The sequence below is a fragment of the Propithecus coquereli genome, unplaced genomic scaffold (assembly GCF_000956105.1).
Source record: "Propithecus coquereli isolate 6110/MARCELLA unplaced genomic scaffold, Pcoq_1.0 Scaffold66, whole genome shotgun sequence".
Classification (NCBI taxonomy): Eukaryota; Metazoa; Chordata; class Mammalia; order Primates; family Indriidae; genus Propithecus; species Propithecus coquereli.
In genome coordinates, this window is record NW_012152618.1 from 7,182,500 (window position 1) to 7,198,225 (window position 15,726).

At 36.0% G+C, this 15,726-nt stretch overlaps 1 protein-coding gene across 1 annotated transcript in view; it reads right to left on the minus strand.

Annotated features, from left to right (window-relative positions):
- Positions 1-13,771, minus strand: part of TSNAX (translin-associated factor X) — a 36,306-nt gene extending 22,535 nt beyond the window's left edge. The window contains exons 1-3 of the mRNA XM_012660352.1: positions 13,669-13,771; positions 13,123-13,227; positions 6,931-7,045 (exon numbers count right to left, since the gene is read on the minus strand). Of these exons, the coding sequence (XP_012515806.1) occupies positions 6,931-7,045; positions 13,123-13,227; positions 13,669-13,684 (236 nt within the window). The 5' untranslated portion in view covers positions 13,685-13,771. The remainder of the gene's footprint in view (positions 1-6,930; positions 7,046-13,122; positions 13,228-13,668) is intronic.
- Positions 13,772-15,726: the final 1,955 nt, after the last annotated feature.

Consider the following 15,726-nt stretch of genomic DNA (forward strand, 5'->3'; position numbering starts at 1 on the left):
TCTAACACTAAATTATAATCATATTTTATTAATAGTATGTAAAAACACAGAAAATGCTAAAAACACACTATTAAGTGAAAAAGAAGTATTCATATATAATTATATGTGTAATATGATCATAATTAGAAGAAAAATTTTGTTCCTAAAAATGTGACATCTGTCTGCTTTCAGTCAAGATGGAGTTACATGAACTAAATTTATCCTCCCACCTTAATCAGCTAAAAAAAATAATAAATATACAAAACAATGTTTTCAGACACTGAACTAAAGGCAGCATAGGGGAGTGATTCCCAGGGGAAAGGGGGAACAACATACACCAGGGCTGCAGCCTTAAGGCCACATGTGGCCTTCTAGGTCCTTAAGTGTGGCCTTTTGATTGAATTCAAATTTTACAGAACAAATCTTTATTTTTATTGATACATTTTTGTTCATCTTTTATATTTTTATTTTATTTTTAAAATGAAGAATAAAATAAGTTTCAATGAAATAATCCTCCCAGATTGACCAGCACAATTAAAACATTAGTAAGCCATAAGGGCTAAACTGATGGCTGTTATGATCAAGATTTAGCTCTAACTTCTCCCGCCTGACTGGTGCCACTACCACATGAGGCTGGTTGGTGAGAGTTTATGGTCGAGTACACCAGTCTGTTATCAGCTTTTGACAATGGTCCACTGTGTTTCTCTGTGTGAAGTGGAATTTGTGAATAACTACAGAGCTCGAGAGTATTTTTCAATTGTCTGCTTAACAGTCGATCATGTCAAAGACAAAGAGAATGCTGAAGGAAGAAAAAGGATATTTTAATGAGGATTGGGAACTGCAATATTATCTTGTTTCTGCTAAACATAATTTGTTTGCTTTGTGATACTGCAATATCGACATTAAAGGAACTCAATGTTCATCAGCATTAAAACACTCACAGGATCACAAACATTTTAAATTAGAAAGAGAGGTGCAAAAGGTTATACTGCAAAAATTAAAAGATGACAAGCAAAAGCAAAGACAAGTCTTTCAAGCAGCAATAAGACCTGGAAATAATGCCACTGAAGCAACTTATAAAGTAGTTTATATACTCGGGGAAAAAAGAGAAGCCATTCAGTGTCGTAGAAATTGTGAAAGACTACACTGTCAAATTTGTAGGATGCTTAGACCCCGATAATGTTTCAAAGTACAAACAATTGCCTCTTTCAAGGAAAACCATAACTGATCAGCAGCATGAATGAGCCTTCAACGTAACAGAACACCTTCATGCAATACTTCAAAAGGAAAATATATATTATTCAATTGCTTTGGATGAATCAACTGATACTACTGACTCGGTGCAGGTGTTATACTTCATTCGGGTCATAACAGAAGATTTCCTTTGCTACAAAGAATTACTCACTTTGGGCACTCTTGCAAACAGAACATGGGGAATAGATATCTTCAACAACTTTCAAGACAAATGTCATGAAGCTGCACTGAATTTGGTAAATTTAGTGAGTGTATGTACAGATGGTGTACCTTCCATGACAGAAAAACATGAAGGGTATATTGCACAGATAAAAAAAAAAAAGTATTAACAGATCCAGATGCTCTCATTTCTTTTCATCGTATCTTCCATTAGCAAAATCTCTGTGCTAAGCTATTATTTTAAGTGACACTTTGCAACAAGCTATAAGTATTATTAACTATATTTGTGCAAATGCAACCACGGCATTGTCAGTTTCATAACATGCTAAAGTTGAATGATGAGGTATTCAGTGTGGATTTGCCGTATCATTCTAAAATACATGGCTATCACAGTGACAGATGTTAGTTAAAACTTTATCTCTGCAAGAATAGATAGTTAAATTTTATGAAGAACAGAATCAGCAATGTGAATTATTGAAAGAAGATTCCTTGGGAATGACAGTAAACAGAATAAAAAAATTAAAAAAAGAAGATTTCTATAGGAATGCAGCATTTCATGCCAAATCAAGACAACTTGAATATTGCTTTGCAAGGTAAAACTAAGTTGATAGGATATGTGGCAAAAAAAAAAAAAAATCCAAGCATTACGAAAAAAGCTATCTTTTTTTCCAAAACACTTCTTCGGAAGGATATTCTGTATGAACATTTTCCCCAGTTAGCAAAGGTCACTGATGAGCAGGATGATAATACGGAAATCGTTTGAAGAATATGTAGCTATTAATTGGAGAATACAGCTATTAATTGGAGAACTACAGATAGAACTGATTGAGCTCTCAGTAGAGGACATTTTAAAGTCATTGTTTGATGCTAAGAAAGATCCAACTGAAAGATGGAAAAATACAATAGAATACCCTTGCCTTAGGCAACATGCCTAAGAAATGCTGTCTTGCTTTCAACCACTTATTGCCAAAAACCTACATTCTCAAGACATTCTTAAGGTTACAAACACTGATACTCATCTAAAGGATCAACTGAAACTGCAGACCCTCCATGCTGCAACCAAACATTCAAATGCTTTCCAACAAAAAGCAGACACAACAAAGTCATTAAAAAGTTCATTAACTTTCAAATGAAAAAATGGTTTTCATTTTTTGAAATTATTAAGTACATAGTAGTTAGATTTTTACAAAATAATGTACATTTTTAAGTATATCTAATCGAAGTTTCTTGAATGCAGCCTTATTTGATCACAGCTAAATTAATGTGGACTTTCAACATGAAAAGGTTCCCCAACCTGATATACACCTTATGATTGTCCCATCTTATTGCCTGGAAAGTTTCCAAGTGACCACGCAAGGACAAGAAACCTGGGTGGGGTCCAGGAATCAGCCTGAATAGAAAAGGAGGAGTTTGGAATTTAAGGGAGTCAAGACAGTTAAAATTTGCTGGACAAAGTAACAATGAGGAGAAAGCTGCACAGAGCACTTCAGAGATCTATAGAAAGGTCCTCCTTAAGTCCAGCTGAGTACTGATCAGTGCAGGCATGTGAGGAAACTACCCAAGGCTTGGAAAAAAACCACCCAAGTGAGCAAGGAGAACAATCCCTGTAGCTTACACAAAGCCAGAAAGTTATCACCACCAGACTGGCACTACAAAAAGTATTAAAGGAAGTTCTTTAGGCAAAAGGAAAATAGTATCAGAGGGAAATCTGAGTCTATATATAAAGGAATGAACATCAGAAATGGTAAATGTGGACAAATATAATTTTTTTCTTATTTTTGTCATACTATTTAAAATAAAAATAATAATGCATTATGGGGATTACAACAAATATAGAAGTAACAAGAATTATAACAGTAGCAAAAAAGGCCAGGCCAGCAAAGGGGAAATGGAAAAGGAAGTATACTATTATAAGGTTCTTATAATATGAGCGAAGTGATAGGCAAGTAGTCTTTACTTGGCATGGTACTGTGTTAAATGAAACTTACGAATATCAACACTCAACTTGCAAAGTAACTGTTAAGAACCATGCAAAGGAAAGAGATGGTTCTTATATGCACAAGTTTCAGTTAACACAGTATTGTGTAAAGTGAGAACGGTCAACAGTGAGAAGTAAAGATATATACTATAAACCATAAAACAATCACTACAAAAAAACAAAACAAAAAGGTATAGCTAATAAGCCAACAAATAAGATAAAATGGGATCAAAAAATACTCAATCCAAAATAAGGCAGAAAAAGAGGGAAACAGATGATAGATTCAAATACAACCATATCAATAATCACACTAAATATAAATGGTCTAAACATCTCCGTTTAATAAATGTAAATGGTCTAAACGCCTCTCTACTAACAGAAAGAGAATGTCAGAATGGACAAAAACAGTAAGAAAGACAAGAAATCCACTTTAAATAGAGACACATATAGTATTTTTCATATATTTTAAGAGCTATTTCCCTCCCCAAGATTATGATGTTTTTTGATGTTATTGTTGAGGAGATTTCTTGTCTTTCCATTTACATTGAGTGCTGGCATTCATCTGAAATTCATTTTCTTGAGGTTTTCATACACACTACTACAATGTCACTTCTGCCATAAATCATGTATCCACATATATGGATCTGTATCTGTGTTTTTTATTCTGTACCATTGGGATATTTGTTTGTATTTTTAATATTAATATTTTTTCAATACAACTCTCTTTAAATACTGCATTTTAAAAACAATATTCAGTATGTTCTCTGACCACAATGAAATTAAATTAGAAATCAATATCAGAAAGATATCTAGAACACCCCCAATATATTTGGAAACAAGATAACATATTTCTAAATAACCCATGGGTCAAAGATTAAATCAAAATGAAAATTAGAAAGCATTCTGAACTGAATGAAAATGAAAAAACAACACATTAAAACTTGTGAGATGCAGTTAAAGCAGTACGTAGAGACTCAAAGGGCAATTTATAGCACTAATGCCTATATTAGAAGAGAAAAATGACTCAGGTGCTTCTTTGATCTCAGCCTCTGCCTTAACAAACTAGAAAGAGAGGAGCAAATTAACCCGAAGTAAACAGAAAAAATGAAATAACATTAAGAACAGAGATAAATGCAACAGAAAACCAAAAAACAATAAAGAACATCAATGAAACCAAAAGTTGGTTCTTTGAGATTAATAAAACTGATAAACCTCTAACCAGACATATCAGGAAAGAGAAGACACAAATTACCAACATCGGGAATGAGAAAGGGGACATGACTACAGATCTTACAGGCATTAAAAGGATAATAAATTTTATGAACTTTATTCCAATCAATTTCACAACTTAGAAAAAATGGATAAATTCCTTGAAAGACACAAACTACCAAAGCTCACTGAAGAAGAAAGTCTATGTCTACTAAAGAAAATTAATTTGTAGTTAAAATATAAAATCTTCTAATTAACGGTAGTTATCTTTGTATACTGTGGCTGGCTGATTTCTTTCATGAAGTATTTTTACCTTCCTGAAGTTTCTAATTTTTTTTCAAGCTTGTAATTTTTCTTATATTTACTATTTTCTCAGTTTACTAATCAAAATTATATGTACAATATGGCCAAAACTATGATGAAAAATTAGTGCATAATATATGACAGCTGCTATTGATAGTAGCTATATTTGGGTATTATGACTGACTTCTCTCATTAAGTAGCTCTACTTTTCTGTCACTTATTATTTTTCTAAAGATACCTATAATGAGCATTTATTATTTTTTAGTGGAAAATCCTTAAAAGATGACTTTACACAATGATGTAGATTTTCTCCCGTCACATTCCTATTACAGGTTGAGCATCCCTAATCAGAAAATCCAAAATCTGAAATACTCCAAAATCCAAATTTTTTGAGCACCAACATGACACTGAAAGGAAATGCTCATTGGAGCATTTCAGATTTCAGATTTCCAGATTAGGGATCTTCAACTAGTATGTTATCTGCAAATATTCCAAAATCTGAAATCTAACACATTTCTGTTCACAAGCATTTTAAGATAAGGGATAGTCAATTTTTATATTTTTATTTATTTAAGCTGCTGAATATTGATGATAATTGTTTTAGAACTACAACTGGTACTGAAAGAAGTCCATAATTAATCATAACAGTTCTGCTTATTTCCATAATACAAGCTTGATGGTGTATAAACTATCTAAGAATAAGTAAAGAAAACAAGCAAAAACTAGTTTTACAGAGTCAGGTAAGGAAAAAAAAGGTTAACAGTGCCACATTTCGATAAATCTATGTATGACAAATTTGCTTCTACTTAATGGAATGAAAATTAAAGCATTAGAAAATGATCTTAAAAGTTTTAAGTTAGTGAATGAAATACTTCAATAATATTTTTAATAATAAAAAAGCTGATAAATTATATTTGGTCTTCCCTAAATCCTTTTTTTTTTAGAGGTGGGGTCTTGCTGTGTTGCCCAGGCTGGCCTCGAACTCCTGGGCTCATGCAATCTTCCCGCCTCAGCCTCCCAAAGTACTAGTATTACAGACCTAGCACTTTGCACGAGCCACCACACCTGGCCTCCCCCTAAATACTTTTTAAGATGTATAGCATAAAACTAATCAATCACAGCTATCCTTCTAGAGGCATTTGCAAGCTGCAACAAGAATCTCTCTTTGGAAGCTGGACCTGAAGCACACAAGCTGGGGAGTTGTAGGATAGACACTTTCTACCCTTACATGGAACAGAGAAGCAAAGGAAGCTGGCCAAATGAAATATGAAGCAAACAAAGAAACAAAAGTGAAAGATGGAGATACCCAGCTGTAATCTTTATAATTCACTTCCTTGCTCTACTTAGGCTAGTTTAAGCTAGTTTCTTGTACTTGCAAGCAAGAAATCTATCAAATATACACAGCCTGCCTAGAAAAATAAGATAGTAAACGTCCTAGAGAAAGAAAATTCAAAGAAAATAATGTCACAAAGCTGAAGAAAAGGAACTGAAAGAATGTCACAGAGCTGAAAGAAGGAAGAATTAAGGAGTCAAGAGGAGCATATGCACTGTACTTGACTAGTCTTAAAAAAAGAGTATCATATGCTGCAGAAATGTAAAATAAGAAAACAGGCGAGTGTGCACTAGATTTAACAACATGAAGTAACAAGGGCAACTTCAATAATTGTTGAGGCAGAAAGCCAGACTGCAATGAAAAATGAATGAGAAAATAAGCAGATTTTAACATTTATCGAATTTTAAAATTTTCACACCTATCATCCAAGTAAAGCTTTATTGTAATAGATTCTAATAATCAAAAATTTATTTTCACAAATAGCTATATCTTAATGAACACTCTGAACAGAATACAAAATCCCTAGCTGCTCTGAAAAGAATTTTCTCCTTCTATATTTATTGAAACATTTATTACTAAATTGTACCTGCTGCTAATGTCCTCTAATTCTAATTTTCACAAAGCCATAGAATATTCTAACAGTTAGTTACTATCCATAGAGGTATAAAGCATAAAAATATATAAACTGTAACAAATTTGAAAGATGTTTACTCACCTCGTAATCCTATGGAGTAGAAAAATTGTCCTTTTACTTTCAACAGTTATATCCCGACTAAGTTTCACAAGTCTCTCATATTTGTCATGCCTTGCATCAAGTTCCTGCTGAAATGCTAAGAACACATTTTTTTGACTATAAGCGTATTTATTTTACACTCGAAATCCATCAAACAATACAAAGAATGAATGTCACAATATGAACACAGACAAAGGCTATAGTCACCTGCATTCATTTAAGGAATAACACAGAACATGGTGGCAATGACACTAATTCTGACAACACAAAAAGCTGAACACTATAAACAATCTCTATCGCCTATTGTCTACAGTGTTCTTAACTGTCAAACATCCTGGGTCTATATCACTAAAATTCTTAAAGTACTTAGAGAGGTCCACTGAACAATATTGTTCAAATTTGTTTTAGTATGTTCTCAGATGTCTAAATCTTTAAAACTAAGTGTATATTAATATTTTCTGTAAATGCCAACTATGCACCGAAACACATAAATTCCTGAATCCTTGGAGACTTTTTAAAAAAATCTATAAACTCTATTATTAGGGCATCATTAGTGTAACAAAATGAATATGCAACAGATTTCTTAAAACGAATGCCTCAATATGTGAATTATATCTCAATTTTTAAAAAAGATAAAAAATTATGAATATCACATTTAAATATTGAATAACAAGTAGCCATTTTAGATTGCATAACCTCAAATTTAATTTATATTTTAACATATAGTAATATTGCATACATAACCATAATATACTTGAAAATACTATTTTCAAAAAGATAATAAAGAGGAAAAAAAGGAAAAAAGATCGAAAATTCACAACCACAATATGAGTTAGCTTTGATATAACTAGAGGACTAGATTATAAAGTAGTTTTGTAATCAAATTGTGACAGAGTTCATCTGAAAATGATCAGGGAACCGTCAAACCCTTAAGTAATTAGGCCAGGAAAAGGTCAGCTGATAACTGAGTTAGGATGTTAGAAATCTAGGAAGAGAATTCCAAGTAGGAGAAAACTAGGAAGTAAGAGTTCCTGAGAACAAAGAAAAGCTGAATGCAGGCTGTGGTGTCCACGTAGGTTCTATCTTTTCTTTGATGATTCAGCAGTTTCACAAAGAAATTAAATTTCAACCTGTGAATTCTAACAGTGACCACAAGTCCCCCCCATAACATAATATATAAATAAGAAACCCCACCCCCCATTCCTCCTTTTCCTCTGTGATTACAGAACAAGGCATTTCACAATTCTAACATGCCTTTCCTTCAGGAAAATTTTCAAACTTTTCTTCTCCTTAAATGTCACCACCATGATTCCTAATAGTGTTTTCTCCTAACCCTGTAATAGCACTGAATGCTCAAGAAACTACTGAAAAAAATACTTCTAAGATATAATTGCCAATATGCTTACCTATTATGCTAACTTAACTTTCATCAAATAGATGAAATAGATGCTTAATTTGTTTTAGTCTAAAATACTGGGACTGAAGGATTTTTACCCTAACTAGCTTAATTTACAGAAAGCCTAACTTGAGACTGTCCAACAGAAAGGATGTGTTTAAGTTTTTAAAGACAGTCAAAATCTTCACCACACCACTCTCAGATGTTTCAGCCTCAAAATTTTTTCCTTACTAAAACTTTTAACAAATAACAATTACCTTTTAATGTTTAAAAGACTCCATCTGGGGTTTTGTGAGTACACTCATAACAAAGCAAAAGGATGTATTAAATAAATTTAACTAAAGGAAAATTATTTACCTTTTCTAGACAACAAAGTTACACAAAGCTATATATATCTCATATATAATGTATATAACATATATAATGAAGTTTATATACATATATATATACACACACACAGATATACAAATTAACATTTAATAAAACAGTATAACCACTGGGAGTAGCCAGATTACCTACAGGAAAAATAATCTGCAGAATCCAGAATGTTTAAATTGCAAATTCATGTCCCTAACATGTTAACTTCTCCTCATGTCCTAATCCTAGCTATTGAGTCAGCCATACTGGCTTCTTGCTGGTCCTAATTCTCTTTAAGCTTGCATCTTTCTTGATGCCTCTATTTTTGCTACTACATCTTTCTATAATAGAACACCATTCTCTCTGACCGTCTTCTGTTTCACTGTCATCATTCAGATATCATTCTACTCAAGGATTGCATAAATATTACCTGCCTCCCTCCTCCCTTACTTTGCATTACTTTACCATGTGTCACTGATTTATTCTTTCCCAGCATTTATCCCTCACTAGCTAAAATTATATTGTTTATTTGTAAATTTACTTGTTTATTAACCATATTCCCCAATAGAATATAGACTTCATGAAGGCAGGGGCTTTGTCTTCACCACTGTGTCACAGCACAGAACAGTGCCTGGCAGTAGATGTTCAGAAAACATTTATTAAATGAACTGCTTGCTGAAATCATAGGCAGTACAGCACCTGAATCGAATCATAAGGAAATATTAATCAAATCCAAGTTGAGGAATATTCTATAAAATAAGACCTGTATTCTTCAACAGTATCATTGTCATGAAGGACAAAGAAAGGCTGAGAAACTGTTCTGGATTACAGAAAACTAAAGAGACAAGACAACTAAATGTGACATGTGATCCTGTACTAGATTATGAGACCAAAGAGGAAAAAAATGCTAGAAAGACATTTTGGGGACAACTTTTAAAATATGCACTGTAGATTAAAGTATTGTATCAATGTTAAATTTCCTAAACTTAGTAACAGCACTATAGTTATACAAGACAATAGGTGGGTGTGGTGGCTCACAACTGTAACCCCAATACTTTGGGAGGCCAAGAGTTTGAGACCAGCCTGAGCAACACAGCAAGACCTGGACCCTATTTCTACAAAAAATTTTTTAAAATTCTTACTCTGAGCAGGGCAATAGGAAAAAAAAAAATATTACTCTTACTCCTAGGAAATATATTCTGTAGTATTAAGGGGTAAAGAGGCATGATGAATGCAACTTAACTCTCAAATGGTTAAGAAAAAAATGTGTAAATATATAAATTTACATATATAGACAGAATGATAAAGCAAAAGTGGCAGAATGTAAAAAATCAGTCAATCTAAGTAAAGGCTATACAGAAGTTCTCTGTACTATTTTTCCAAATGTACTGTTCTTCCAATCATTTTTATAAATTTAAGATTATTTCAAAATAAAGCTAAAAAAGAAAAGTATTTCTTTACTCAGATGAATCAACAATAATATTCATATGCTGACTCTTTTTAATGAAATTAACTTTGTACCTTTGATAACAGAGTAGTTACTAGGACATTAAAGATACTGGGTTTAAGTTCAATAAACTATATCACCTCTTCAAATCTTCTCTAGAAGTTAGTATTTCTCATTAAAGACCTCCCATTAATCCTTTTCTCCTTTCTAAAATCTCCTCTGACAGACCAGTAAGCTTTTATGTTAAACTTTTACAAAGACATGTGGTAAATCTTACAAGAGGAAAATGAGAAGAAATGATTTTATTAATAATTTTCTTAGAATACAAATGGCTAGGAGGCAAAAACAGCAACTAAAAATACTGTCATTATGTATAATAAAGCACCTATTATTTACTCTATAAAGAGGACAAAATCATCCTATTTCTAAAGTATTTAGAAATCAAAGGCTCTGCTAATAACCAAAATATTCTTTCTTTAAATACAGGTAATGTCTTAATTGGGTTTTACCACTCAGAGCCTCACAATGGGCATATTGTACATACTGTAAAAAATCATCTTAATAAACAGGAGATTATCACAAAATGATGACACATAACTACTTATAAAAACTACTTTTAATTACCTTCCTAAATTACACAAAGTTTTTAAAATTATCTTACCACACACAATACAAATACATCCAAAAAAGACACTTGGATTTCTTTTTAAATTTATAACTTTTTCCCCCCTATCCTTTATGTCTGTATTCCTGTCATTTTTTTTCCCCAGCTTTACAAATATAAGATACACTCTGGGAGGCCGAGGCGGGAGGATCACTTGAGATCAGAGTTCAAGACCAGCCTGAGCAAGAGTGAGACCTTGTCTCTATAAAAAATAGAAAAATTAGCCAGGCGTAGTGGCGCATGCCTATAGTCACAGCTGAGCAGGAGGCTGAGGCAGGAGGATCGCTTGAGCCCAGGAGTTTGAGGCCACAGTGAGCTATGATGACCCCACTGCACTCTAACTGGGGCAACAAAGCAAGACTGTCTCAAAAAAAAAAAAAAATATATAAAGTGACGTTTTGATATACATATACATTGTGAAATGCTTACCACAATCAAGCTAATTAACATATCTATCAACTCACATAGTTACCATTTTTTGTGTATGCAAGAACATTTAAGATGTACTCAGCAAATTTTAAGTATAAACTTTCCAAGTTTTGCAAGTCCTAGCCATTGGAATACCCTTAAATCATTTAATCTCTAAATAACTACTTTACTTCAGAAGACTTTCACTCCACAGGCCCAGCAAGTTGCCTGGCCAGTAGGGAGCACCCAATAGATGTATTATGCATAAATTAAAAAAACAAGAACTTAAATAAACTACTAACTAAATTAGTAGCTGACAAGGACCGTAATATATCCGGTCTTTTATCACTGAGATAATAATTAGCCAGGATTTTGCCCAATATCTTAAGATATTATGTATTATTTTTATGAATATATTAATGACCACTGTGAGTTGGATACTATGAACACAAAGTCAGATAAAATACAGTTCCTATCCTCAAGGTGCTCAGTCCAATACAAGGGACAGAGCTATAACCAAATAAAACATAATCACGCAATTATGCAAAAATATATATACAAAAGGTTTAGAAAAGAACCACATTTTTCTTGTTTACTACTAACACACGCTAGAACATAGTAGATGTCCAGTAACTATTTAGTGACTGCATAGACGAATAATGAATGAATGTAATGTGTCAAACAGTCTGCTAGAGAGAAAAATCAGAAAAGCCTCAAAGGGAGGAAGCTACGTCAGCTAAGTCTTAAAGAAAATCATAGTTCATCAGATGGGTAATGGGGCACCAAGTTAGGAACAATTCTAACTTCTGGGTCAAGACGCTTTCTACTCAACTACAGCTAGTTGCCTTACAACTCTGAAGGTCACTATAGGTACTGTAGTGGTTTTAAAATATGTCCACAAATTACTTGAAACTCCTCCCTTCCAAAGGTAGAACCTAATTTCCTTTCCCTTAAATACGAGGCAGAGTTTTTAAACTGCCTCGCTTCTAACAAATACAGTGTGACTAAAGTGACAGTTTGTGAAGTCTGAGATTGGGACACAAGGAGACTGTGGTTTCCTCCTTGCTCTCTCTCTGGAGGACACTCAAGCAGCACACGGAGAGGTCGATCAGAGAGCTGGTAGGGCAGAGGCCTAAACTGTCAATAGCTGTGGATCCTCCAGCCCCAACCAAGCCTCTAGATGATTCTAAGTCAGAACCAACTAGCTGAGCCCCTCCCCGATTCCTGAACCACAGATTCCTAAGGTACAGGATAGTGGATAGAGGGGGACAATGGAAGAAGGATTTTGTTTGAAGTTTTGGTTTGAAATGAAGAACAACTTGACCAAGTTAATGTGCTGAGAAAAGGGGCATTGTGAATACATAAGTGCATGTGTAAGATTTACTAACAGATGTGAGTTTCCATTCTGTGCAAAGTGCTACAGTCAAAAAGAAACAGTCCCTGTCCTCAAGTCCTCAAAAGTCTAGTTGAGGAAACAAAATTAATACACACTAAATATAAATATATGTTAGTACACAATGATGAAAACTATCAGGTACACAATAATGTTTAAGTATGTGGCATGACCAATATTAATTAACTAATGTTTAATGAATTAATGTTACCTGTGTTTAAGTAATGTTAAAATGTTACTTGTTAAATGTTATTTGTTAAAATGTTAAATGTTTACTTGTTTACTAACGTTAATGTTTACCTTAATGGGACATAAAAGTCAAGGCCTTTGGAATTACAGACTTTCAGGACAGATCTAGCACCATCATAAAACCTCCAGGAAAATTAAGTTTCACATCTGCACATCCTAAATTCTTAGGGGCTGTTTTCTTGTGCACAACATGGCTAATTAATTTTTGTTACAGCTTTTAATTCTCTCCCCTTCACCAACTTACGTTACAGAGAACTTACATTTGAAGGCCAGCATCACGGGTGAAGATGAATTAACATCCTTCCCTTCTCTTCTTTGGTTATGTGGAAAATTGTCATGCTTCCTTTTCCTGAACCCTCCTGATCCTTATGTAGAGAAGAAAAAAAGTTGGACAGGGACCTTCCACGCCCAAGAGTTTCCAAAACAGAACACAGGCAAACCCCTTCCCTTCCTTCCCTCAAAACTAAATACCCACAGGGCCCTTGCCTTAGCCGCTTCCTCCGCACACTGACAGAAAAGCAGCCCTGCCTTTTCCCCCCAAATTACCCAGGCTTCCACCAACCAGTTCCTTGATCTGGCACAAGGGGAGCAATTACCGAACTAGAATAATATTACGGCTCGAAGATTTCAGAAAATGAGACTCGTAAACAGGGCCAACCTGGCCGGGGAAAGAACCAGAGCCGCCGCCCCCCGAGACTGCAAAGAAAGAGGGCATCCTTCAAGGGTGAGAAGGGGAAAATCGCGTAAATAGGCAAGAAAACCTCCCCCACTGAATAAATAACGTCCTGGGCAGTTGAGGACGCCACCTTCTTTGCTGCTCATGTCGTCAAGGCCTGCGGTAAGCCGAGCGGAGACTGACGGCCCTGTGCCGAGCGGAGCGCGCCGAGTGCGGGCCGACTGCGGAGGCGCTCTTCGCAGCCTGGCTGACGTCAACGCACTGGCCGGAAGCGCGCGCCCTCAGCCATCGGCGCCGCTCCCCGCCCCCTTCGCGTACTTCCGGCCTGCGACCCAGGCCCTGGGCCGCTGGATCCGCCCCCCGCGTGCTCCGGGGACCTCGCTCCTGCGCGCCGTCGCGCCTGCCCTCTGCTGTGCCTGAAGACAGAAACGTCTCTACGCGCCTCACAGCAAGCTCTGTTAATAAAAAGAAAGTGCATCCTCCAGGAGCTGACATTTGTGTGAAAGTAATGGAAAGCGGCAAAATAAAACGAAACAAAAAAATGTACGTGACTTTTTTTTTCATGGCACCTTTGGAACACCCGCGCCCGCCTGCGGCCGGGACCCAGCGTCGCACGCGGTGCACCCTGGGGGTTGTAGTCCGCCCGGGCGTGGGCTCGGCGGTCCCCGCGCCAGGCGTATGGGGAGCGAGTGAGCCTCTGAGCTCTCTGAGCATGTGGGAGAGTCTTTTCAGAACCCAGGCGCAACCTTACAGATAGGCGTTTTTAAACTTCTCATTGTTGACGGGATGGAAATATGCGAGTCAGTCAGTGTGAATGGTGTTGCTACTGTTTTCTCTGACGAAGGTAAAGCCTGCCCTTCGGTTCTCCTCCACCTGTCCCCCTGCCCGCGTCCCCCCTTAGCCCTCCTCCACTGCCCTCTCTCGCTTCACTCCTTTTTTTCCTGGCTCTCGGGGGCCAGTCTGCCTGCACTCAAATTTGCCTCCCCCACGGAGTGGTTGTGCGACCTTGAGGAAGCAATTAACCTCTGTGCCTCAGTTTCTTTGTCTGTAAAATAGGAATAGAATAGTACCCACCTCGTGGGATTATTTGAGTATTAAAGGATTTACTACTAAGACTGATGAAGTCTGTCTTTCACATAGTAAATGTTCGATTAAATATTAGATTCCCCCGCCATGGTTCTCCAAAAAGAGAGGGAAAAGTTTTAGTGACAGGCGTGCACCACTAAATTGTGAGTCTTTTATTATGGGCAGGCACCGCCATATCTTACTAGACTTTGTGGCCATCGTACCCCCCAATACTTCTTAGCGCTGTGCCCCTACCTGTTGTAAGCCTCCGTCAATGTTTGAATAATGATACTCGTATCATCAAGATAGGTAACTAGGTGGCAATTCAGCACCCTCTAGAGATGAACTCAGGCCAAGGCTTGGTAAGGTAGGTGCCCTAAGCCTAGTAGAGAAAACACAAGTACACTTTATTAAGCTGTCTCTAAATAATCTCCATGTCGTAGGCATGTATTTTACACACAGTCTTTCCTCCTTAATTTAGGAACAAAGGAACAGTGAATGAAATAACTTGGCTAGAATATGGTAGTAACTTCAAGGCACAGGAGTGACATATAAAGGTTTTCTGCTCTGGATGATCTCTAAAGTGTCTTCCAACTCTAAAGTGAGACAGTAAGTAAGTACCACCCATCCTACTTTTGCAGCCCTGTGAATAGATGAACAGATTTGTCAAATTCCTGTAGGATAAAGTAGGCTCCTGGGGACCTTGCTTGATGGACTAATTGCTTTGTGGATGTTGGCAAATAATTCTCCTGAGTTTGTGTGATGTCTGACCCTGATGCCCCTGCTCTTCGATTAGAGAGGACTTGACAACGCCAAAAAAAAAAAGGTAATTCTGATTCAAATCTAATCGTTTTAATAAGACTCCCTCTACATCCAAGGAAGCCAGTAGTTATGAACATTTTTAGAGTAACTACTTATTTTACTGTACCTCAGTGTGGGGAAAGGGTTTTTTTCTAACTCTCCTGGAATACCAGCCCCCAAAATCCCAACTTTCCCAAATCTGAATGTCTTTTCTTTTTCTGGCCACCACCCCCCCTAGCCTGTTCAACTACAGCTGTGTTTCCTGTACTGCTTTTCATTGCTTCCTGTAAATGTAATGATTAGAACACTAGGTTTCATAACC